The sequence below is a fragment of the Rhincodon typus genome, chromosome 32, assembly GCF_021869965.1.
Source record: "Rhincodon typus isolate 14 chromosome 32, sRhiTyp1.1, whole genome shotgun sequence".
NCBI lineage: Eukaryota > Metazoa > Chordata > Chondrichthyes > Orectolobiformes > Rhincodontidae > Rhincodon > Rhincodon typus.
The window spans coordinates 11,610,432-11,635,988 of NC_063363.1; the positions used below are offsets into that span (position 1 = coordinate 11,610,432).

Below are 25,557 nucleotides of genomic sequence, written 5' to 3' on the forward strand. Positions count from 1 at the left end.
GCAGCCTCGATGACAAAAGGGGAGTGTAAGTCACTGTGTTTTAGATTTTATTTACAGTAATGCCTTGGAACTGGCTTCAAATGGTAATAATGTGTTGAAAGGGAAACAGGTTCTCTGAGTCTTCTTCTTCATTTCTGAAGGAGGGTCTAGGCCCAAAACGTCAGCTTTCATGCTCCTCTGATGCTGCTTGGCCTGCTGTGTTCATCCAGCTCTACACCTTGTTATCTCAGATTCTCCAGCATCTGCAGTTCCTACTATCCCTGAAAAAGGTTCTCCGACTATTGAGGTCCTGCAAGATATGGATGTTCTCCATTTAACGGCGTCTCTCAGCATGACTGCACTCAGTTTCAAAAACATTTCTTCTAGCTATCACCTATGTGTGAGAAAAACAGTTAACAAGTTTGACAAACATATGTTTATAACAACCAGGAGTAGAAGTAGGCAATTCATCCCCTTGAGTCTGCTCCACTCTTTGATACAGTCAAGGCTGATCTCATCTTGGCCTCATCTCACTTTCCTGTCCACTCTCCATAACCCTTCAACCATCACTAATTAAAAATCTATCTCCTCCTTAAATGTATTCAATATCCCAGCATCTACTGCACTCTGGGGTAGTTAATTTCACAGATTCACGATCCTTTGAGAGAAGTAATTACTCTTCACCTCTGTTTTAAATCTGCTACCCATTAGCCTAAAACTATGATTCTAGATTGCCGACGAGAGGAAACATTCTCTCTATGTCTACTTTGTCAATCCCCTTTAGCATCTATATACCTTAACTAGATCTCTCATTCTTCTGAACTCCAGAGTGAATAGGCCTAAACTGCTCAACCTCTTTTCATAAGAAAAACCCTCATCTTCAGAACCAATCCAGTGAATATTCTCTGAACTGCACTCAATGCAAAAACATCTCTCCTCAAGCAAAGGGACCAAAACTGTATGCAACACTCCACGTTTGATACAACCCTCTTAATATATTCTCAAGATAAGGATAAGATGTGCTGACTTCAAGGCATCCAAAGGAAATGTTAGGTGTAACTTTAAAATGAGGTTATAATTGCATTGCTGGAATTCCCTTGTGACCAAGTGTGTAATAACATCTGAAACATTTCAGTCATTATTACCATCCATATCAACTGCTGAAACCCATGCATTGTATTGTCACACTATCTTGCACTGTTCACAACATCAGGATGTCCCAGAGCGTTTATACAACCAATAAAGTGCTTGTTTGAAGAGCAGTTACTGTTGTGAGGCAGGAAGTGTGGAAATCAAATTGTACAAAGCAACCTCCTGTTAACAGCAATATGATGAACAACAAAATAGTCTGTTTTAGTCATTTTTGACTGAGGCATGGATATTGGCCAGGACACTGGAAAAACCACCCCCTCACTGTTCTACAAATTGTCCTAAGGGATCTGCTGTGTCCATGTGAGAAAGTAGTCTGGGTCTTGGCTTAACATCACTTGAAAGACAACACTTCAGACAGTGTAGTACTCCCTTAGTACTGTGGTGGATTTTTGTGCTCACGTCTCTGCATGGAACCAGCTGAATCATGTTTGCATTTATATGGCACCTACAGTGCAGAAAAGCATTCAGAGACACTAAACTGACAAGCTAAAGAAAATGACACCTGAAGCCTAAGTTTTGAGGAGGATATTAAAGGAGAGGAAGATATTTATAAGCAAGAATTCCAGAGAGTTAGGAGGAACAGGCCAAAGGTGAGGCAAAGAGAGAAAGAGTTAGTGGAACTGCAAATCAGGTCCCAGTTAGGAGAGCACAGAATCCTGAGGGACGATAATAGAAAAGATTTGGCCATGATTAGATGGCTTACATATAAATTCGAGAATTGGGTACAGCTGCTAATATAGGTCAGTGTCATTGGCTGGGCATTTATTGCCCTTGTGATGGTTGGTGGTGAGGCATCTTTTTGAACCACTGAAGCAGTCTATTTGGTATAGCTACACTCACAGTGTTGTTAAAGAGTGAGCTCCAGGCATCACGATGAAACTGAAGATCAGGCGCTGACCTCAGCTAGAAGGCCAATTAGATACAACTTAGCTTCACGCCCGAGAGGAATTTCTATTCTTCGATTTTCTCCCAATCGACTCGGGAGGAGACCACGCCCTCTGCTGAAAAGAAGCGATTAATAAACCTGAAAGAAAGCGAAGGTTAGGTAAAGTTCACAACCCAAATACTCTGCTTTTATAGGTTCATTCTACTCTACCCTACTTGTACATTAAGCTGAGAAACTGAAAGGGTGTAGGCAAAATAAAAACCCGCCTCACGGTGTCCGTCAGCTAAAAGAACTAAATATCAATCACGAAAATCCAGGGTGGAAACGTCAAACACCTGAAAGTTTAATTTTTTTGTGTGTGTGTGTTGTAAATATATGGTAGTATCTTCACTACTTTCTGGCTTACTTTGCACCTCTTGTAGGTGCTAAATTCACCATCCGTCTTGCTTTCACCTGTCCCAGTGCCAGGACCTGATCGAGAGTAAACAAGGAAATGCGGAAAGTCGCAAACTTTTAGTCCGTGCAATTGACGCGTAACTGCAATCGCAGAGGGGGGAGAGTTCATGGCGCAGCGCGGAGGCTGCAATGGGGAACGTCCTCCGGCTCTGCGCAACCAGGTAAAGCTCACTCTTTCACAAACGTACTTCTACAATTCTCGAAGCCATATCTTGGACTGGACGCTCCAGCCACCGGCTGACTGTCCTGTGAAAGCTAACCTGCCTGTCTACTTTCTTTGTATTTCCTGGTGGATCTTGCGCCTGTGTTGGGAGTTTCGATCTACCTCTGCCTCCGCTCGAACTTGTTGCGTTTTTATTTTAAAGCCTTTTTGGACTCGATTCACTGATCCGCCCTGACTCGCCCTTTTAAGAATATCTAAGCTGTCTCTCACTAGTCAGAGAGAATTTTGGGCGGGTGGGGGAGTAAGGTATAACTTTGTTTAGAGCGATGGGATATTTTTCCCATTGGAAAGTATCCGTGATCTGGGACAATATATCTCTGCCAACTTGAGGGGAAAGTGAATTCGTCTGTAGTTTTACACACTCAGCTGTTGTTTAGAGCTAGTGTTAAAACAGAGGTTTTTGGGAGGAGTGAAGCTGTAGTTAACTAGCTTATTCGTGGCAATGAATGCCACCCTGCCTGGTTACTGCTTCTGGCTTGTCAGGATGACAACAATGTAAGGAATTTGGGATCGACATGGGAGAATGAGGGAGGGAGCATCTCCAATAGAGAGAGAGAGACACTGGATTCCTTCTCTTCCAAACGAAACGCGATCTTCATATGTTTTTGAAATGTTGGACAAACTTTCTCACTGGTTGGTGGAGATAAAGTTGCTATAGCAACCGTGTGGTACTCTGGGACTTTCATTTAGAGAGCGTGGACTGGTTTAATCTGAGGGGCACCACACTTTAGGGGAGGGGAGAGGTTGAGAAGGTGGGACTTCATAGTAACCTCAGCTGTTGTAGGAATTGAACCCACACAGTTGGCATTACTAATCAGCATTCCAGCCTGCTGAGCTAACTGGGGATTTCTGGCACTCTCTCAAAGAGCTCCTTAACCTGTCTCTTTTCCCTTTTTTTTTTCTTCTTCCCTTTTTGAAGGCTGTTATTGAAACTTACAAAATTTACTCACGTTTCTAGGTGCACTAAGAATATTTCTCCTGGTTGGGATGCCTGAACAGGGGACAAACTTTCTAAGTAAAGGGTGGGCCATTCGGCACAGACAAGGAGGAATCCCTTCAGAGGGTGGTGAACATTTGGAATTCTGTACCCCAGAGAACCATGCAAGCTCAGTCATTGAGTAATTTCAAGTCAGATGGATAGATTTTTAAATGGGCAGATGGAATATAATGTGGGGAAAATGTGATGTTATGAACTTTCGCAGGAAGACTGTAAAAAAACTGTGGGAGTTCTCCTGCATGAATCTCAAAGCTAGTATATAGCATACAGATCAATAGGTACTAGGGAAAGCAAATGGAATTTTCTTCTTTTATTCAAAGAGAATGAAGTATAAAAGTAGAGAGGTTTGTCTTAAACTAGACGAGGCACTAGTCAGACCACAGCTGGAACACTGAACGGTTTTGGGTCCTTTTTATCTAAGGAAAGATACACAGGCATTAGAGGCAGTCCAGAGAAGCTTCACCAGGTTGTTCCTGAGTATGAAGGGATTTCTTTGAGGAGAGGTTGCATAACTAAAAGCAGAAATTGCTGGAGAAACTCAACTGGTCTGGTGGCAGCAGTGGAGAGAAAGCAGAGTTAGCATTTCAAGTCCAGTGACCACCTTCAGAACTAGGTAGTTTGGAGCCTGTACACATTGGAGTTTAGAAGAATGCAAGGCTCTTAAGGACACTTTGAGGCAAACACAAAAGATATTTCTTTATCAAGAAACTGCGTCTTCAGTACAGGTTTCACATGTGGGAGTTTCCAGGTCCTACGCAGTTCCTTGAATAGCTTAGAACAAGCTGTCCAAAAAAAATCTTGACCCTCAGTTGGGGGGGGGTGGTGTGTGTGGGGGAAGTGTTCCTGCAAATATTGATTTCCGGTTGTGGGACAGTTTAGAACCATAGGGCATAATATCAGAGGAAGGGTTTAACCACTTAAGACAGATGAGGAGGAGTTTCTTTTCATGGTCATGAATCAGTGGAATTCTTTTCTGTAGACTGCTGTCAAGGCTGGGTTGTTAAGTAAATTCAAGGCTGAGAGAGATTCCTTTAAAGGGAATCTAGGGTTATGGGGAGAAGGCAGGAAAGTGGCGTTGAGGATTATCAGATCAGACATGATCTCAGAATGGTGAAGCAGATGCAGTGGGGTAAGTGTCCTACTTCTGCTCCTACACCTTATGGTCTCAATGCAGGAAAATGACATTGATGTTATAGATCAGGCAAGATTGACTCAAATAGCAGAGCATGTTTGAGAGCCAGAATCTTGCTCCTGTGTACTATTTCCTAAGCAACTGTATCCCCACCCTTTAAAGAAGTGCTTTCCAAATCCTAACCATTTGGTTTTTAAAAGTTCCCCATTATGTTTAATTATTCTACAAAGCTTCTTTAGTCCATTCCTCCTTTTGTTCCCCTGCTCCCAATTTTGAAAGGAAGCATGCAAGTGAGGCAGTGGTGTATTGTGATTTTTAAGTCGTCATCACGGAGTGGTTATAAAATATCTTTCTTTATTAAGAAACTGCATCTTCAATGTAGAGTTCACATTTGGGAGTTTCCAGGTCCTGTGCAGTTCTTTGAATAACTTAGAACAAACTGTCCAACAAAATCTTAATCCTTACTGGAAAATACTGTAAATACTGACCTTGAATATGTTTCTTGTATTATCAAGAAAAAGATAAACTAAACACAGAATCCATTCATGTTCGCAGTTTTAAAGCCGCTTTCTCATGTACATGATTTGAATACACATACACATTTGTATAAATAACAATGTCTGCCAGCACGTGAAAATAGTGACCTTATTTAATGTCATTATAATTCATGATATTAAAACTAGGCTTATCTTGAATAATATCCTTCTTTGCACAAAATATTTGCATGTATCAGCTTGTCACTGTGGTAACTTAAATTCGTCCAGAACTTGCATTCTTCAGCTTCACATAATAAGTGTGTACCATTGATCCTGTTATTGCATGTTAATAGCTCAATTGATGGAGTTAGTTTAGACCTTACTTCTCTGATCATTTGTAAATTGAATTCCACCAGACCATCATTTGTGATATCTGAATGAACAATGGTCTGCATAATACAACTTGTGCATGAACAGAACAGCTGTTATTGAAGTGCCTAGATCTGCAACTGCAGCTGCCTTGAGTGAGTGAGTGTTAGACTGCAATGATGGATTATATCCTATATCATTCCCATATTTACAACTAGGAGTTTCTGGCTGTTAATGCATTTAATGATTACACAGCTCCTTTTAACAACTCATTGAATCAGTGAATTTCCCAAGGTGGTAAAACAGATATTTGCTCTCATGGTTCCAAAATGTGAGATTCTGTTTGGCGGGGGGGGAAGCAGTAAATAAGAGATGAGGACTTAGTCAGTAGAAAACTGCCCTGCCTGACAATATGTCAACTCCCAACTGCCACTTTTGGAGAAAACACCGTAATGTGGAAAAGAGGGAAATAAAATGCTTCCATGCCATTTCCAAAGACACTTGCAGCACCATCAATGTACATTTAGTGAATTTTACAAACAAACCCAAGAATGGTATTTTCCCTGGAGCTTCAGAGGCTGAGGAGTGACCTTATAGAAGTTTCTAAAATCATGACTGGCATGGATAGGGTGAATAGTTGAGGTCTTTCTTCCAGGGTAAGTGAATCTAAAAATAGAGGGCATAGGTTTAAGGTGAGAGGGGAAAGGCTTAAACAGGACCAAAGGGGTAACATTTTCACACCGAGGGAGGTGCATGTATGAAATGAGCTGCCAGAGGAAGTGGTGGAGGCTGGTACAATTACCAACTTTAAAAGGCATGTGGATGGGTATATGAATAGGATGGGTTTAGAGGGATATGGGCCTAATGCTTGCAAATTAGACAAGACTGATTTAGAATATCTGGTTAATATGGACAAGTTGGACCAAATGGTCTATGCTGTACATCTGACTATTTGCTTTCAAATAACTTTTAGCATCTGGTGGTTGATCCTTCATTTAGAAGGAAGTACAAGTGTGCAGTTACATCACTTATCATTTTAATAACAACTTTTCTGAGATATTACACTTCACCCCCTGGATGTGAGCTGGTCCAATTATCCATCTTTCTGTGCTATTAGCAATAGCTCGGGCCAAATTTGGGAATCTGTCTCTGGTTGTAAGTTGTTATGCCATGTAACTGTCCAAAGTAAACTTTTCCTTTTGTTCATCCTTGGGATGTGGGCATCGCTGGGAAGGTCATTTGCCAATCCCTAATTGCCTTTGAAGTAGTTGGCTTACTGGACTATTTCAGGCAGCAGTTAAAAATGAAATTGTTCCTGTGGGTCTGTAGTCTAAGGATGGTAGGTTACCCTCCCTAAAGGACATTAGTGAACAGAATGGATTATCATGACAATCAATAATCAAGAAGGCAAATGAACGCTATTGTTTCATTACAAGAGGAATTTAACATAAAAGTAAGGATGCTGTTTCAGTGAGGCGTTGGTGAGACCAAACCCCCCTCACTCTATAAAATAGATAGTAGGAACTGCCGATGCTGGAGTCAGAGATAACAAGGTGTAGAGCTGGATGAACACAGGCCAGGCAGCAACAGAGGAGCAGGAAAGCTGATGTTTTGGGTCTGGACCCTTCTTCAGAAATATATGCTATTTTGGCATCTTTATTTAGGGAAGAATGTAAAAACATCGGAGATGATTCAGAAGAGGTTGACTAGATGGATTATCTAAAATGAGTGAGTTGCCTTGAGGGAAAGTTAGACAGGCTATACTTACTTCTGGAGTTTAGAAGAATGAGGGGGTGACTTCATTAGAGTGTATAAGATCCTGGTGGATGTGGAGAAGATGTTTCCTCTTGAGTCAGTTCCAAAACTAGGAAGAATCTATTTAATAATGAGAGCTTGCCCTTTTGGGACAGATGAGGAAACTTTCTTTGAGTTGTGACTTTGGAACTCTGCCTGAGGCAGAGGAAGCAAGGTCATTCAATGGTTTTAAGGCCAAAGTAAATTCATGTTGGGCAGGGTAATCGGGGTGGATGGTAATGAGAAATTCAAAGCAGAAATCAATTAGCCATGATTGTATTGAATGATGAGGCAGACTGGTCTGCTTCTGTTTCTATTTTGTATATTTGTATGATGGTTGTTATGGTCACTGTTACTGAAGCTAACTATATTCCCAAAATAGCTTCTGAAAAGTTTAACAATAATTCATCTACTTATTGTGGAAACTGCCCTGACTGGTATGACAACATCTGTTAAGTTCAAGGTTCATGGTGTCTTTTTGGCCTTGTTTTCAGTTGCTGAATGCCAGAGGTCTAACATTTTCTCTCAATCTCCTCTCACCTTCCTCCTTTTTAAAATATTCATAGAATCCCTACAGTATGAAAACAGGCCATTCAGCCCATCGAGACTCTCTGAAGAGCACCCCCCCCTCCCCCCAAAACCCCTGTAACCCTGCATTTCCCATGGCTAACCCACCTAGCCTGCACATCTCTGGACACTACTGGCAATTTAGCACAGCCAATCCACCTAACCTGCACATCTTTGGACTATGGATGGAAAGTGGAGCACCTGGAGGAAATGCCCATAGACACATGTGCAAACTCCATGTAGACAGCCACCTGAGAGTGGAATCGAACCTAGGTTCCTGGCACTGAGAGGCAGCAGTGCTAACTACTGAGCTACCGTGCCCTACCACCTCTTAATACTCACTACTTAAACCAAAGTTTTTGTCATCTGTCCTAATATCTGCGTATTTGTTGTCTTCTAATAGATTACAGTGAAGTGCCTTGGAACATTCCAGTATGTTCAAGGTGCTATATAAATGCAGAGTGTTGCTTATAGGCTATATCTGAAATTTGAGCTAATTGCACCTAAAAATAAACAGAAAAGGCACTGTTGTCTTAGTGTCACTAAGTAGCTTTCAGCTGTTAATTCTTTGCTTGAGTGCCATCAAGCAATGACCATTCGCCCTTTGATAGTGCAACTGGGTTAAGGAAATGTCCAGCCATATCGAATGCAAAAATCTCCATGCCATTGCTCTAAATATCCCATCTTGTTAAACAACAACCATTTGCATTTGGACATTCTGTACTTAAAAGAACATCTTTCAAAGCTTTGGATAAGGGAAAGGTGAACGCTAAAGAAGGATAAACAAAAGTAGGAATACAGGGTCACAAGAAAGAAAATCAAAGGCATGACTGAGAAGGCAGGTATTTGGAAGGCTTGAGGGTGGACAGCAATGTTGCAAAGCATTTTGAAAGGTATTTCCCCACTGGAATTCAACTGGAATATGTTGGCTGTTTTCCCTTCCATTTTTTCCCATAGAAACAGTGAAACTTCAATTTTTTTAGGCTTGATTCTTCATCATTTAACCATAGGACTAAATAAATGTATTCTTTGTGATTTGTAATCCACAATCTGGCTCACTTCACAAATTGCAGGTCCTGACTAATGGTTACTTCAAGAAATGGGATACAAGTCATATCCCATGGGTCTTTGCAGTGTATCCTGATTATACCATATGTTAAAATTAATTGGTTAAAGTCAATTAAGCAAAAAGAAATACAAAATATGGGCTTAATTGTGCAGCATATTCCTTTGTGATTTAATCTTGTGAAGCTGGAGACAATGCATTTGCTAATTAGCTTCCTGTGGAGTGAGTTTGGAATATTAATGTTCTGTCCACAAGAGGGGGAAAAATAGTTCCATGAGCTAAAGAATGATGCCAACATTATGGAATGTAAAAAAAACATTTTTTAATATTCATATGATTTGGCTGTCACTGGCAAAGAGAGCATTTATTGCCCATCCCTAATTTCCTTTAAGGGTAATGGTGAGCCAACTTCTTAAATGCAACTACGGAGATTGCTGTGCCATTTAATTGGTCAATCAGAATATGCAGTCACATCGGTCAGACAAGATAAGGATTGCAGATTCCTGAAGGATATTAATGAGTCAGATGCATTCTTTTAAACAACAACGTGGTAGTTCCTCTGTCATCACTACTGATGCTGGCTTTTAATTGCAAGTAATTTAATTAATCTAATTTAAATTCTGTGTCTGCTCTGGAGGGATCAATTTGTCACTCAATTAGTTTGCACCCCTTGTCTAGTATCATAGCCACAATGTTATCAGATCTGATATTCATGTTGCTCTTTTGGTATTTTTCTTTTGCTGTTTTTGGGTAAAAGATAAAGCCCAACTTCTCAGCAGAGATTTCCAGATAATACGTGTTGGTAAAAATGTTGTGCAGTGCTGTATTACTTTATTTGCTTACTAGTCACCTTTCAAAATTATGCTACTCTGTGAGACCCTACCAGGGTCCTATATAAATTTAACACAAGTTAACATAAATTCTGTACTCCTAGAAATAAATCCAAGTACTCTGTAGTATTATTATGCATTTTGTTGGCCTTTTGTTGTAGCTCTTGGTGATTTATTCTCCTGTTTCACTAGGTCCCTTTTGCTTTACTACCTGACTTTTTTTTTGGTACTAATTTTCTAAGGTCAAAGTGATTCTATTTTACCTACAAGATGTGTCACCACATTTATCCAAGCAAAATAAAGCAAAGAACTGCAGATGCTGGAGATCTGAAACAAAAAAAAATTGCTGGAGAAACTCTGCAGGTCTGGCAGCATCTGTGGAAAGAAAACAAAGTTAATGTTTCAAATTCAGTGACTTCACTGGACTTATTGTTAACTCTGTTCATCAAAGTGAAGCTTATATTTACTCTAACGTCCCATCTGCAACTCTTCTAATAACTTACTGCATTATGTTTTCCAATATTTGACTTCATATTAGTTCTACCCACATGGTTCACGATCACCTGCAAACTGTATATTGAATTACATATCCCCAAGTCCAGATCATAATGTAAATTCTGAATAATTGTGTTCTCAGCACTAACCTTATGGAAAATTGCTTTCTACCTTTGAATAACTATCCCCTTACTGTGTTCACTGCATCTTTTTGTCATTTTGCTGACACGTGTCAAGTATCATTCAGTCTGTACAAATGACAGACAATGACTATCTCCAACAAGTAGAAATCTAACTATCTCTCCATAACATTCAACAGGATTCCTGTTGTTGAATCCTCCACTATCAGCACTTTATAGGGGGTAACATTGACCAGATGCAGTATTCAATAACTGGTTCAGTGACAGAAGCAGGTCAGATACTGGGAATTCTGTGGTAGGTGACTCACCTTGACTCCATAAAGCCCTCCTATCATTTATAAGGCACAACCAGGAGTGTAATGTGAAGTACACTTCCCTAGATGAGTGTAGCTCCAACAATACTCATGATGATACTATCCAGGTCAAAGAACACACTTAATTGGCTTTCCATGCATCACCCTAAACATTTATCACCTCTGCTAGCACACACTGACAATGTTCTGTTCAAGATGCAATGCAGCAACTCCATAAACATCCTTTGACAGTACCGTCCAAATTCATGACCTCTGCCACGTAGTCACAAGGGCAACAGGTACAGGGATCATCACCAATTGCAAGTTTCCCTCCATTATAACCACAAGACGATAGGAGAGGAGAAGAATTTGCCCATTTGGCCCATCAAGTCTGCTCTGCTATTTTGAGATCATGGATGACCTGATAATCCTCAACTCTACTTTTTACCATTTTCCCCAGCAACCCTTGATTCCCTTTACTGAGTTAAAATCAGTGTATCTCAGCCTTGAGTGTACTTGATGACCAGCCTCGACAGCCTTTTCCGATGAAGAATTTCACAGATTCACCACTTTAAAGAGGAGGTTTCTTCTCATCTCTGGCTTAAATTTGCATTCTGTTATTCAGAAATTATGCCATCTGGTCCTGTATTCGTCTGTGAGAGGAAACAACTTCATTGCATCTACTCTTGTCAAGATTCCCTAAGAATCTTGTATGTCTCAATAAGGTCACCTCTCATTCTCGTAAACTGAGTGCAGGCCTGACCTAGGCAGTGTCTTCTCATAAGTAATTCCTCCTCCCTCCAGCTTCATCAACCTTCCTTGGACTGCCTCCAGTGCTCGTGTGTGCCTTTTTCCTTCAGTAAGGGTTACAGCTGCAATACTGCGAACTGTATAGTTGTATTGTGGTCACAAGACCTATCTTTATACTGCATTCCCTTTGAAATAAAGACTTGACTTTCCAAACGTCTTTCCTCTTACCCAAAGTCATGCACCATCCTGATAGCAGATGGACTGCAGTGGTTCAAGAAGCAGCTTGCCACCACTTTCCCAAGGGCTGTCAGGGATGGACAACAAAGGCTGGCCTTGCCAGTGATGCCCAAAAACCCATGAAAGAATTTATAAAAAAAAAAAAAACACTTATTTATCATCTGACCCTATGTGACCTAACCTTTGTCATTATCCAAATGTGAATGGCACTTTACTTCACATTTTCAAAAAGCCTTTGGTAAAGATATCCTTGATCTCCAACCTAAACATTAATTATTGCATTCAACTTGAAACTTAATTTAGTGTTGTCACAGGTGCAGTATGTGGGAATTCTTGGATACTAGTTTTCTGCAAAGTTCTGTGAATTCAGATCAAAACTTGACCAACACTTTCTGTATCATTTTAGAACTATTTAGATGATCGCTTCAAGCATCATAGAATACAAGGATGTGGATGAAGTGTTTGGAAATGGGGGTTAGAATAGATAAGTGCTTGATGACAAGTATGGAAACAAAGGGCTGAAGGGCCTCTTTCCATGCTGTAGCACTCTAATGACTCTAGCATTTAACAGTTTAAAGTCTCAATTCTTTGTTTATACCAAATGTAAGCTGAATGATAACTCCTATAATCCCATGTAGAGTCCCTGAGATTCATTTTTGATTTCCTCATTGACGCACTGTTTATTTTCAAAGCATTGTCTCAAATTCATGGAATATTCAAATTATTTTATATGTACACATATATGCACGTAACAAGTGAGATCAGTTTTAATACATAATGAAAGGTCCTGGATGGACCACTTGTAAGTCAATATTTACTTTTTACCTTTGCCAACAGTCAATATCTAATTGAGTTCCTTGATTTCTGTGCCAGTGTGCCTGATCATATTCATTCACGTTATCCTAATGCCATTTGTCATCTCATCCACTTAATTTGTCCAGGTTTTACTTAATGCTGCCAATCTTATCTACATAATGTTACTTTGCCATATCGCTGGATGTCACCACCAATTTGAATTTTTTTTTCTTTTGTATTCATTCACCAGATATGGACCTTGTCTCTGCAAGCATTTATTGTCTATCCCTAGTTGCTCTGGAGAAAGTGGTGGTCAGCTGCCTTCTTGAACCAGTGCAATCCTTGGGGTGTTGTGGTACCCACATTGCGGTAATGAAGGGGAACTTGCAGGTGATGCTATTCCCATGAATCCTAATCCTGCTAGGTGGTACAGGTTGCAGGACTGGAAGATTCTGTTGAAGGAATCTTAGTGAGTTACTGTAGTGTATCTTGTAGATGGTACACATTGCTGCTACTGTACATTGAAGGAAGTGAATGCTGATGGTCAATGGATGCCAACCAAGTGGGTAACCTTTGTCCTGGATAGTGTCAAGCTTCTTGTGGTGTTGGTGTTGCACCCTCCAGGCAGTGGGAAAATGACTAGTGCCTTGTTGATTGTGGACAAGCTTTGGGGAGACAGGTGGTGAGTAAATTCCTAGCCTTTGACCTCTTCTTAGCAACATGACTTTGTGTGGGGCTGGTCCAGTTCAATTCTGGTCAATGTCATTCTGAGGATGCTGATTGTGGGGAATTCAGCAATGCTAATGCCTTTGAGCATGAAGGGTCAATGGTTAGACTTTTTATTGGTGATGTTCCTGTGATACGAATGTGTTTGCCACTCAGCAGCTGAAGCCTGGATGTTGTCCAGGTCTTGCTGCATTTGGACACTGAATACTTCATTATCTGAGGAATCGTGAATGGCACTGAACATTGTGCAACATCAACATCTCCACTTCTTCTGACCTCACGATTGAGGGAAGGTAGGTCATTGAAGCTGTTTGAGCTTAGGACACTACTGCGAGGAACTCCTGCACAGGTGTCCTTTTGATTGAGATGATTAGCTTTCAAAAACCACAACTATATTACTTTTTTGTGGTAGATATGACACCAGACAACGGGGAGCATCCCCCTGTCACCCAATCCCATTTCCAATCACTCCAGTTTTGCTTGTACTGTTTGATACCACACTTGGTCAGATGCTGATTTGATGTCAGGGACAGTCACTTTGAACTCCCTGCTTTCCCTCCCGCCCCTCCCCCGGAATATCCTTTCTGGACGACTTCTCTTTCTTACACTTTTTAAATATATTCTCGCCTCCCATCTCTTAAAACTGCCAAGTTTAGGACATGTGACCAAAGTTCAGTATCTAATCCTATCGACTAGAAATATTTTTCCAATTGTGGTGCTGTGAAGTTACAAAGGTCCTGTCTAAAGTCCACCGTTGTAGGCGGACATGAAGTTTCCATTACACTTTTTATGGAAGAACAGGGGTATTATCTTTGTCCTGGCCAATATTTATCTCTTATCCAATATCATTAGAATCAGAATATCTGGTCATTATCATTACTCTGGGAGCTGCCTGTGTTTAAATTGGCAGCTGTGTTTCACACATCACAGCAGTATATTTTAAAAGTACTTCACTGGCCATAAAGTAACTGAGATGTCCTGAGGCTGTGTAATGTGCTCAAATTCTTGTTCCCTTAATCGAATGCTCAATTTATTCCTAAATACATACTTACTGTTATTTGAATAACAACATCTCATTTTGTAATATAATATTTACTCCAACAAAAATATGTTCTTGGCTTTTGCTTTAAGCTTGTCAGCTCTTGGCTGCCTTCTCCACTATCCCCCTCAACCTTTAATGCATTTAGACAACCAATTTGGCATTATTGCAGTGTCTAGAGGAACTGCAAGATTTAATCTCAATTGATGAATTTGCAGCAAGTTTAAATTTATCCTAGTAAATTGCTGGACATCAGCTACAGTTTAAAAACAAGGCTGTCGCGCTGTCTCGTCAAGGCTGATGTCACAGCTGCTTAAAACTACTTGATGTTTGCGAAAGTAAAAAAAGTGAACCTGCTTTTACCGTTTTTCATGTTTGCAAGACCTCCCAGAATGTTGCTTGGGTATTTTGAGAAGTGTTGGCACTGTTATAACATTGAGAAAATGCAGCAAAAGTTACCATAACTACAGGAAAAAGTTCTGAAAATACTCAGCAAACATGGCATCAGTTGTGGAGAGAAACAGTGTTAAGATTTCCATTTGATAATCTACCAGAACTTTTGGGCTGCCTATCTGTTTCTTCTTTAACTTTAACTTTTTAACACTTTTGGATTGTAGATAGCAAGGACACCTCTCTGAAGGATCTGAGCAGAATCCTTCTTTTTAAATGCAGATTGGGCTCTAATTATGTATTGGGCAAGACATTAGGGGAGGTGGTAGCATAGTGGTAATGTCACTTCTAATCCAGAGGCTCAGGCTAGTGCTCTGTGTTTATATTGCACTACAGTAGGTGGAATTTTTAAATTCAAACTAATAGCATTTGGAATTGAAAGTAAATGTTGATGTATTTTTTTTTTGTTCTTTACAAAATCTTACCTGGTTCATTAATTCTGTGCCTTTATATGAAAAGAAATCCACCATTCTTGCCCGGTCTGGCCAATGTATGACTCCAGACCCATAACAATGTGATTGACTCTTTAACTGCCCTCTGAAATGGCAATGCAAGCCACTCCGTTCAAAGGCAGTTAGGGATGGGCAAATGTTGGCTTTGCCAGTGATGCCCAGATCCCATGGGAGAATAAATAATTAACCGAAAGCTGGAATGGAGAAGCTGTCCGTCAACTTTACTGCAAGCTGGTTCAGAGTAGCCCAGCTAAGTTTTTTTTTCAATGTTAAAAATCTCCTTGTGGGCAAGACTAGATAATGTAAAGGAATCTTTTCATGTACAAGTAAGTAAATCACCAAAAGCTGTGCCATTTTTCATTTTTTTAAAAAAAACAAACCAAGCCCTAGGCTTTATTTCTCAAGGGATAGAATTGAAATGTAGGGAAGTTATGCTAAATGTCTCAAACTTTGGTTGGACTACACTTGAGTCCTGGTCTCCATATGTTATGAAAAGGATAGTGAGAGAATGCAGAGATTTACCAGAATTATGCTAGAAATTTGTGGATATACATGATAGTAATGGTGCGATTAAACTAAACCCTCTGATAAAGACTCCTGGCACCAAGTTATATGAGCTCATTGGACTCTTAGTCACCACAAAGACAGATTGCTGCCACGATCTTCCTTTCTTTTTTAAGGTTGGGTTCTACAAGGCCTGCTTCCTTTCATGTAGTAGAGGAAAACCACTAGGTAGTCTAACAAGAGTCTTCTCTTAAATAAGATGTAGTTATCACATAGTGTCATTGTTACATATTACGTTAGTGTAATAGATATTGCTACTGAGACGAAGGGAGACTAAATGATAGGTTTATCTTCTTTGAGATGCAGAACTGTCCTGCTTTTCCACCCTACATCCTTATGACAGCATATGGGTGGAGCTTATTGCAATGTTCAGCATTAACCCTTTCAGAAACTTTTGCCTCCTACAACTTAGATGTCCAGAAAGGCTTGAGAGGATGGGTGTCATCTATTTTGAAATGGAAAGGCTGAGTGGTAATCTAATGGAGGGCTTTTAAAATTATGGAAGTTTGTGAAAGGTAATACAGAGAGAATGTTTGTTCTTTTGTGGAGGAACATGATTAAATGTTCTAGACATCAACTTAAGATGGTCACCAAGCAATCTAATAGGGAATTAAGAAACAACTCCTTTATCCAAGGAGTAATAAGAATATGAAACTTGCAGGGAGTGGATAAAGTGAATTTTTAAGAGAAAGTTGAGCATTTGAGCAAAGATGGAATATCTATTTAGACTGATTTTGGATGTTAAAAAGGTGAGGTTGGAATGGAGCATAATTGCCAGCATGGATTAGTTACACTGAATGGCCTGTTTTTGTGCTGAATGTCCTGTACAGTCCTGTGTGATAAGCTGGAGTGCTCCTGTGGGCTCCAGAAGGAAACAAAGTCCTCCTCTAATGATTTTCCAATCCTTGGAACTGTGGTCCAAGTGTTGACATCTTCCTGGGGCCCAGAGAGTGTCAACGTGCAAATTTACCACTGACTGCAACCCACAAAAATGCAAGTAAAGTTACCACCAGTATGATCTATCATAGAGGGTAGATCTCCGAAAGATATTTCCCCTAATTGGACACCGGCCTAGATCCAAAGGACACGGTCTCTAAATAAGAGGTAGCCGATTGAGATTGAGGTGAGGACGAATTTCTGGAGTGTAGTGCATCTTCAGATTTCTGTACCAGAGTTGCCTGTAGAGGCTCTGTCACTGAGTACATCTAGGACAGAAATTGATTAGAGGAGTGTGGGCATGGTGTAAGAAATTGCATTGAGAGGATGATCAGCCATAATGTAGACAAAGTAGTGAAGAAGGCATTTGGTATGCTTACCTTTTATTGATCAGTGCATTGAGAAAAGGAGTTGGAAGGTCATTGCAGCTGTACAGGACATTGGTTAGGCCATTTTTGGAATAGGATGTTCAATTCTGGTCTCCCTGCTTTAGGAAAGATGCTGTGAAATTTGGAAGGCTACAGAAAGGATTTAGAACGATGTTGCCAGGATTGGAGGGTTTGAGCTATAGGGAGAGGCTGAATAGGCTGGGGCTATTTTCCCCGGAGCATCAGAGACTGAGGGGTGACCTTTATGTAGAGGTTTATAAAATTGAGGGGCATGGATAGGTTGAATAGCCAAGGTGCCTTCCCCAAGGATAGGGAGTCCACAATTAGAGAGCATAGGTTTAAGGTGAGAGGGGAAAGATTTAAAAGGGACCCAAGGTTGGTTCATGCAGAGGGTGATGCATGTATCGAATGAGCTGTCAGAGGAGGTGGAGGCTGGTAAAATTAAAAGGTATATGAATGGGAGAGGTTCAGAGGAATATGGGCCAAATGCTGGCAAATAGGACTAGATCATTTTAGGATATCTGGTTAGCATTTGAGGTGGACTGAAGGATCTGTTTCCGTGCTGTATAACTCTGACACTCTAACTGAATGGTGGAACTGCTTGAGTCTGAATGGACAACTTGTGGTTCCATCCAAACTGATGTAACTTTTTCGAAGAACATTCAAATGACAAACTAACTTTTAAATGTGTTTCTCCAACAGGAAAAGTACCAAAAAAAGTAAATCAATAAAGAACAGTACAGGTGAGTGTTTTAGGAAAAACAGTAACTGGTTTGTTCTGTTACAAAAATTTAAAAAAAAAAAAAAAAAAAAAAAACAATTCTGGAAACACTCGGATGTGGCAGCATCTAAGAAGAGAAATAAGGATATTTCAGGCTAATGACTTTGTGTTGCCTATTATTGATTCTACAACTTATGTATTTCTTTATCATTCATCTTCACCTCTTACTGCTGATAGTTGTTCATGTTATCACCACTGTTTTTCTAGGATTGTGGACCTGTTTCCAATGCTTTTAAGGATAGTGAGAATGTGCTGGGATGATCTGTCACTTCATTCTAGGGAAAGCACTTTCCCTTAGTACAGTACTTAGGCTCAGTTGGCTGAATGGCCAGTTTGTGATGCAGAGTGATGCCAACAGCGTGAGTTCAACTTCCTGCTGAAGTTACCACAAAGGATACGCCTCTTCAACTGCCCTGCTTGCCTGAGACATGATGACCCTTGGATTAGACCACCTTCACCCGTCATCTCAACCCATGGCGCCATGACTTAATGGTGATTTTAAACTTGCTGTACAAGAAAGCTCCCTGGTATGCTGGTCAACATTTAATACTTTCAAACCATTTTTTTCTTAAAACAAGTAGTCACCAGCTCTGTGGAGGGAAGAGACTTCCTGTTTTAGACCTGTTATCTTTCACCTGCCATAATGAAAATTTTTCTTCTAACATGTCATCCCTAATCTAGCCATTAGGTGTCACTGCATCAATTAGGATAGTTGGCATGTTCTTGCCTTGCTCAACAGCACGACCAGATGGCTGAGGTTGAGTGATACAGCTATTCCAACTTTAGGTCAAAATTATCTGTGCTGTGACAAGGGGAGATTTTGAAATGGAGAACAAAATTTCAGTTAACTCCGTTGGCTTGACGGCCAATTTTGTGATGCAGAGTGACACCAGTAGCGTGGATTCAATTCCTGCACTGGCTGAAGTTACCACAAAGAACAGCTGTTCTCAACATTTGGTTTGCTTTATTATTGTCATAGTACCTACGTATATTGAAAAGTTTTTGTTTTGCTTGCAATACAGGCAGATCATAACATGCAAACATCATTGGGTGATTGAACAGTGCATGGAATACAAAGTTACGGTTGCAAAGAAATTGCACAAAAAACAAGATCAAATTTGAGAAGTCCATTCAGAAGTCTACTAACAGCAGGGAAGAAGCTATTCTTGAACCTGTTATGTGTTTAAGCATTTGTATCTTCTGCCTGGTGGAAGAGATTATAACTGGGGTGGGAGGGGTCTCTGAAATGAAAACAAAGTGCTGGAAAAGCTCAGCAGGTCTGGCAGCATCTATGGACGGAAATCGGAGTTAATATTTTGGGTCAAGTTACCCTTCCTCAACTGATGTCAGCTGCCTTTACAAGCCAGCAAGAAATGTAAATGGAGTCAATGAATGGAAGGTTGGCTTGCATAATGGACTGGGCTGTGTTCACAACTCTCTGTAGTTTTTTTTATGGTCCTAGGTAAAGCAGTTGCCGTACCAAGCCGTGATGCATCCAGATAGAATGCTTCCCTTTGCCTGAGGTGGTGTGACCTTCTGGTTAATCCACAATCAGTTGTCTGTCTCTGACAGAGTAGCTCTATGGTTTGGTAGGATTATGATGACTTTGCTTTTTTTTTACTTTTATCTAATGTGCAAAAATGAAATGAAGGTGAATGGTTTCTGAATTCAGCAAAAAAAACCCATCACGTCCAGTGTACAGTAAGAATTAAAAGAAAACAAACCACTGTGGAAAACAGAACGGTCACTGGACCTGAAATGTTAACACTGTTTTATCTCCACAGATGCTGCCAGACCTGCCGAATGTCTCCAGCAGTTTGTTTTTGTTTGTGCTATGAATAAATTCATTCACAAAATACGTACTTGCTGAATGAATAATAGCTGTCTTATTGAGTGTTCTATTCATGCCAGAGGTTAGGAAGCTATATCCTGCCACGGTCATGCGTCAGCGCTACAGTAATTACATTCAAGAGAACCCTGATTGGAAACACATCTTGTGAGCATTTGTCAAACCTGAAGCATTTTCTTAGATGGTGAATTAATTTGTTTATATTCTCGATACTTTCATTTCAAATGAAGTGTGGCATTACATATTTGTGCTTGAAAATACAGCACCACTCCCTAGGTGGTTAAGAGTTTAGACTTATCCTTGTTCTTTGAGCCCCTGATATTATATACAGCCTCAGCAATGTCCTTCCTTGTTGGGAGACAGGACAAAAAATTGATTGGCAGATCATTGACCTCAGCCAATACATGGTGACACATTTTAAGACTGGAAAGAACTCCACATACAATTGGGCAAAAGTCTGTCTTTAGCCTCAATTGAATAGAGGAGCCAAAACTTCTGATGAGGGAGGTCAAATGCCTGGTTTTGTTCTGGACAGTCTAGGTTTTGGCCAGTCTGACCAGTTTATGGTACAGGATTGTTTTTCCTGATGTCCTGTGTTGTGCCATTTGTCTGATTTTCCTTACTGAACCATCAGCAAGCGTCTGTGCTAGTTACACTCTGTCTCGCTCTCGCTCGCCCGCCCACCCACCCATCTGTCTGTAGTGGGAGGTGAAGACACTGCAGGAAACGCTGCTTCCTCCCCATCTCAAAAGCCAAGCCGTGTGTGTGGAATTTCTGGAATCCTAAACTGAGAGGTCTAAACCGCTCAGCTGTTGCCAGCTCCAAATGTTTCTCTGACACTGCTGCTTAGACCTGACATCCAGTGTAATTACTACTGTCACATTTAGCACTGCACAGTCCTGGCCTTGTTTCTCTAAAACCCACCTGCCATTCCAAACTGGACAGTGACTGCATTTGTGCTCCCCACTTCCCCTGTTAGGTAGATTTCAGCAGGCAGGAGCACCACTGACCCGAGTGGGTTGGGAACCTGGAAATGGTGCAGACACCTGAGAATGTGGGGAAGGTTTCAGCTGTTAATCAAACTTTCAAAGTTTCTTTAAAATGTTTTTGACTATGACACCAACTTGTTGTTGAATTCTTCTTTGTAGTTTCCGAGAGGAGGACAAGAGATGACAAATATATGCAGGTAACAGCAGTGTGCAAAGTAGATTAAAGGTAGCAGTTTAACATTATATCTTTACCATTTTATCATTTTTTTGGCAGAGACAGCTTGCAAGTGTTAAAAGTTGATGGAAATCTTCCAATGTCTCTGCACACTGATAAATGTTACAGCCTTAAACAAACTCAAGTATTTTGCTGTTCGAGATATTTCAATCTAGTTGATATTGGCTTACACACCTTTTGTAAGAACATAAATAGGAGCAGGAGAAGGCTATCTTATCCCTCAACCTCTAACTCTGCCATTCAATCGGACAGTGGCCTCGACTCCCCTTTCCTCCTCACAAACCTCAACTCCCTTATCAATCAATAATCTGCTTAACACCGAATTGAATATATTCAATTACTCCATGTATACATCTCAATTTTAAAAAAATTCTAAACCGTCATGACCCTTGGAAAAGAAATTCCATTTCCTAAAAACCAAAAACTGCAGATGCTGTAAATCAGGAACAAAAACAGAAGTTGCTGGAAAAGCTCAGCAGGTCTGGCAGCTTCTGTGAAGTTCTGAGGAAGGGTCACTGGATCTGAAACGTTAACTCTGATTTTTATTTTCTTCACGGATGCTGCTAGAACTGTTGACTTTCTCCAGCAACTTCCGTTTAAATTCCTTCTCATCTCTGTTTTAAATGGGAGACTCATTATTTTTGAACTGCACCATTTAGTTCTGGATTCCCTGACAAGGACCTTCAGAATCTCCTTTGTTTTAATAAGATCACCTCTCATTTTTTTTAAACACTAATATAGGCTCAACCTTCCCATGTAAATACACCATGATTACTGGAATCAACCTAGTGAAACTTCTATGTATCAATTCCAATGTAAATGTGCCTTTCCTTAAGTAATGTGACCAAACTGCATAAAATACTTTTATTGGTATAATGTCTGATGCTCTGAACAGCTGAAGTGGTCTTCCCCACTTTTATACTCCCTCTCCCTTGCAATAAAAACCAACGTTTCATTAACATTGCCTAATAATTGCATGAATTGTCAGTTCATGCATACTGACTTTGTGATTTAGTCTTTAAAATTTTAGGACAAAGGTTTATCATTTTAAATAACAAATATTATGCAGGAAAATTTTAAAAACTAAAAATATGCAAGTTAATTGGTACACGTTTTAAAGTGTTGAGTTTTTTAAATTGTTTCGTTACAGAGCAAGCTAAGCAAAACAAAGCTAAGTTTTAAAAAAAAAAAGGCAAAATAAGACCATGTTTTACTTTTATCTTGCACTTGTAATCTCAATATATACTGTGATTTGTCTAGCCCAAAATGCTTGGGACCAACTCACTTTGGTAGAATGCTTAACTGCAAGTCTGTGAACCAGAAAACACTATTGATATATAAAAAAAATTAGCTGAAGCATAAAAGTGGTACAATATTATGAAGTAGTCTTTTAAAAATCACTTATTCAAATACTGTATCTTCCAAGTTCTGCTCCCAAAGTACTGCATTAAAATGTTGCTTGGGTGGTCAAAATATTTCCAGACAACTGTTTTCAAAATAATAAATTTGTAAACTAGTGAGTGCATACTTTAGAAAAGTTACTTAGAAAACACTGACACTTGCTTTCTTACTAAATAATTTTGAGAAATGATTGAATCAGCTAAAGACAGTACCTAAACATAATAGGAGAAAACAATGTTCATAGGAATTAAGTGGGAAAAAGGAGTCAAAATATGGAAGAAATTATATTCATAGTTTATATTTACTGTATTTGTATGACATTTTATAGCACTTCAAATAGATTATTGCTTTCTGTTGTTTGGATGAACCAGCAAAGTTCCACACGCAGCATACAGTCCAATGAATAGTTTAATGCATTTGTGTAGTTTTGGTGAAGAGCAGAATGTTGGCCAGGACACTGAAAACTCTGTTCCGATTTAAAGACCACAGTCATATTCACCTGAACTGCCAGAATGGGTAATGTGTTGTTTTGATGTCTCACCTAAGGACAGGCCCATCCAAAGATGTCCCTTCATTCTGAAGCATCAGGCTAGATTATTATTCCTTACATTGTCATTTCATGAGCTCCAGACAAATATGCTTCTCCACATTTACTTTTTCTATGGTAAAGTCTTGCTCCCCAGAAGCACTATATTAGAAAATTGTGCTCCGGACTTTTCACCGATGGCAAATATCACAATGACACAGTAAATGCTTTTCTCTTTTTTTTTTGCACAAGTATGGCTTTCAAGTTCCAAATCACATTTTTCTTTATTTCTATAGTCAAAGATACATGAAGATTCTCATCCCTACGATGAAGTAGCTCCCGACATACCATTGTATGCTCAAATTAATAAAAAGAGGCCAGAAGATATCCACTATGCTGAAGTTCATGTGATTCAACAGGGATCTCAACGCACTCTCAAGCAAGTTAAGGCAAGACAGAAAGAAAATGCAACGGAGTATGCGACCATTAACTTCACTCCTGTGGTAAAATATGACAGAAAAAATGGGACTCTAGTATAAAGCCAAACAAATGTTGTATGGCTTAAAACAAATGCATCTTCTGTAGTCATTTGAAAAGGACACTAATTTAGCAGTTGCAAAATACAAACCTGGTTGTGACCTTGCTAAAATAATAATTTGCCAATAATCGGAGATATATCTTATGGATGCTCATTTTGGTTAAAATGAGCAAAAATTGCAAATGTATTACCATACCGACATTACAATATTCTCATGACACCTTTTTGGCTAGTCGTTGAAAGATGTATTTCTTAAAAACATGCTTTTCATTATAATGTGTCTTTTACATGACGCACCATGCTCAGAGGAAAATGAAGTCTGCCTTTGGGACTGTTTATACTTGCTAAACGATAGTGTGAATTTTAAAATGATTCCTCTTGAGACATTTTACCCAATTGACCAAAAGTCTATATTTAATAAAGTAATTCAGCTGTCTGGTTACCTCACAGCAATAATTTAACTATTAGATTCCAGAACCATTGCAGGAGAGATTTGATATGTATCCTTAATGTTAGATTGCAGGTTAAAGGACTAGGTGCTAAAGTTTTAGCCTCTTAATTCATATCAGCCTTGAACTGTAAAATGGTTCTGGTTTCTTACAACACTAAGGTACAGATTTAGATATTTTTTGGTAATTAAATGTGACTTCCTATTGAACCTGTTCACTACATGTAACTTTCCACAATTTTTAGCACTTGGTTATGGCAGGGTGAAATGGTGGCTAATATAGGGTTTGCATAAAATAGTATTGGTAACTTCTGACATTGGGTTCAAAGAATACTATTGGAACAAAGGAAAGGTAGTTTTACATTGTACCTAACTTATTCTATACATGAAATGAGCACTGACTCTAGGTACAAAAACTGAAGGACAATGTCCATTTTCCATCCCGTGTCTTTCACCAGAGCGCACATTTAACTGACATTGACATTATATACAATCTCTCTTAGTTGATCATTGGCCTGGGTTGATATCATAACACAAGGAATGTTCTGTTAAAACTTGAAGATTTCCTGCTCTTTTTAGTATGTGCAATGCCCAATGATATTAATATAAGCTTATTACACTACTACTAGTTGCATACATAGTAACTAGCAATGTAGAGTATTTTTATCATATTGTGGATATATTAACAATTGTTCTGTAAGAATGGACAAGTTCTGATAGAATAAACAAAAATATGAAGTTTTCCTAAAATGTGTTTTAGTACAGTACAACCATCTTGATGTTCCTGTCCTTTGTTAGATGGGATTGAATCCTATATTTAAAAATGATATCCCACTTACTATGAAGTCCTGGGTGGGTATGCTGTGATGTACACGAGGATAAATTTGCACTTGATTAAACCTTATTTGATGATGAGTTACCTGAATATTTTGTAATGACCTGTATGCTCAAAGCACTTGATTGTGTGTACAGATACTATAAATATATTAATTTTTTAAAAGCACCAGTATTGTATGCTTTATAAATGGTCTGGAGATGGATAGTTAAAGGGTCAGATGGTGTTGGGGCCTGCATGAGGGTCCTCATCTTTGTCCTGAAGGTCATCTCAGGAGCCCAATGCCTGTGGGACAGTTGTATTCTTAGCATTTTTGAAGTACTTGTTTCTTTGGTCCAAGCACTACACCAAATTTTGTTGTCTGTGTTTTATTTTCAATCTCCTGGTCTTTTGTGGAGCTCCTGCTCTAATTGCCAAAGCAGTATCAGGACCCAACATGAGTGCTGCTGGATTTGGCACTGCACTTGCCTCCTAGCCAGTTTGGCCATTTACATTTTTTACAAAGTGTTGTGGTAACAAATATGGGTTGGGTCCAGAATTCATCCAGGTGCTGAAATTTCAGTCCCTGGGTTGTAAAGGTTGACAATAGTAAAGCCAATTTTGAGGTGTTCTGATTGATTGGATTATGTATGTTTTCTTTATTTAGTTTGTACAACAATGGAAAACTTTTAAAGTAGAATGATCCAGTTCAAAAACAAACGCCCCAAAATGATCAAAGATCACACAATTGCATCATTGTAGATATTCTATAAGAACTGTCTG

The 25,557-nt window shown here is 39.5% G+C and overlaps 1 protein-coding gene across 2 annotated transcripts; it reads left to right on the forward strand.

Moving 5' to 3' along the window:
• The first annotated feature begins 1,985 nt into the window (after positions 1-1,985).
• On the forward strand, positions 1,986-24,963 carry LOC109930970 (uncharacterized protein C11orf52 homolog). 2 transcript variants are annotated; one of them, XM_020530342.2, is made up of 5 exons: positions 1,986-2,176; positions 2,480-2,634; positions 17,896-17,936; positions 20,972-21,009; positions 23,271-24,963. In XM_020530342.2, the coding sequence occupies exons 2-5, from the start codon at positions 2,603-2,605 to the stop codon at positions 23,511-23,513; spliced, it is 354 nt and encodes a 117-aa protein (XP_020385931.1). In that variant the 5' UTR covers positions 1,986-2,176; positions 2,480-2,602; the 3' UTR covers positions 23,514-24,963. The 2 variants fall into 2 exon arrangements, with proteins under 2 accessions (XP_020385931.1, XP_048471598.1); XM_048615641.1 differs by having other exon boundaries at positions 1,986-2,171.
• Positions 24,964-25,557: the final 594 nt, after the last annotated feature.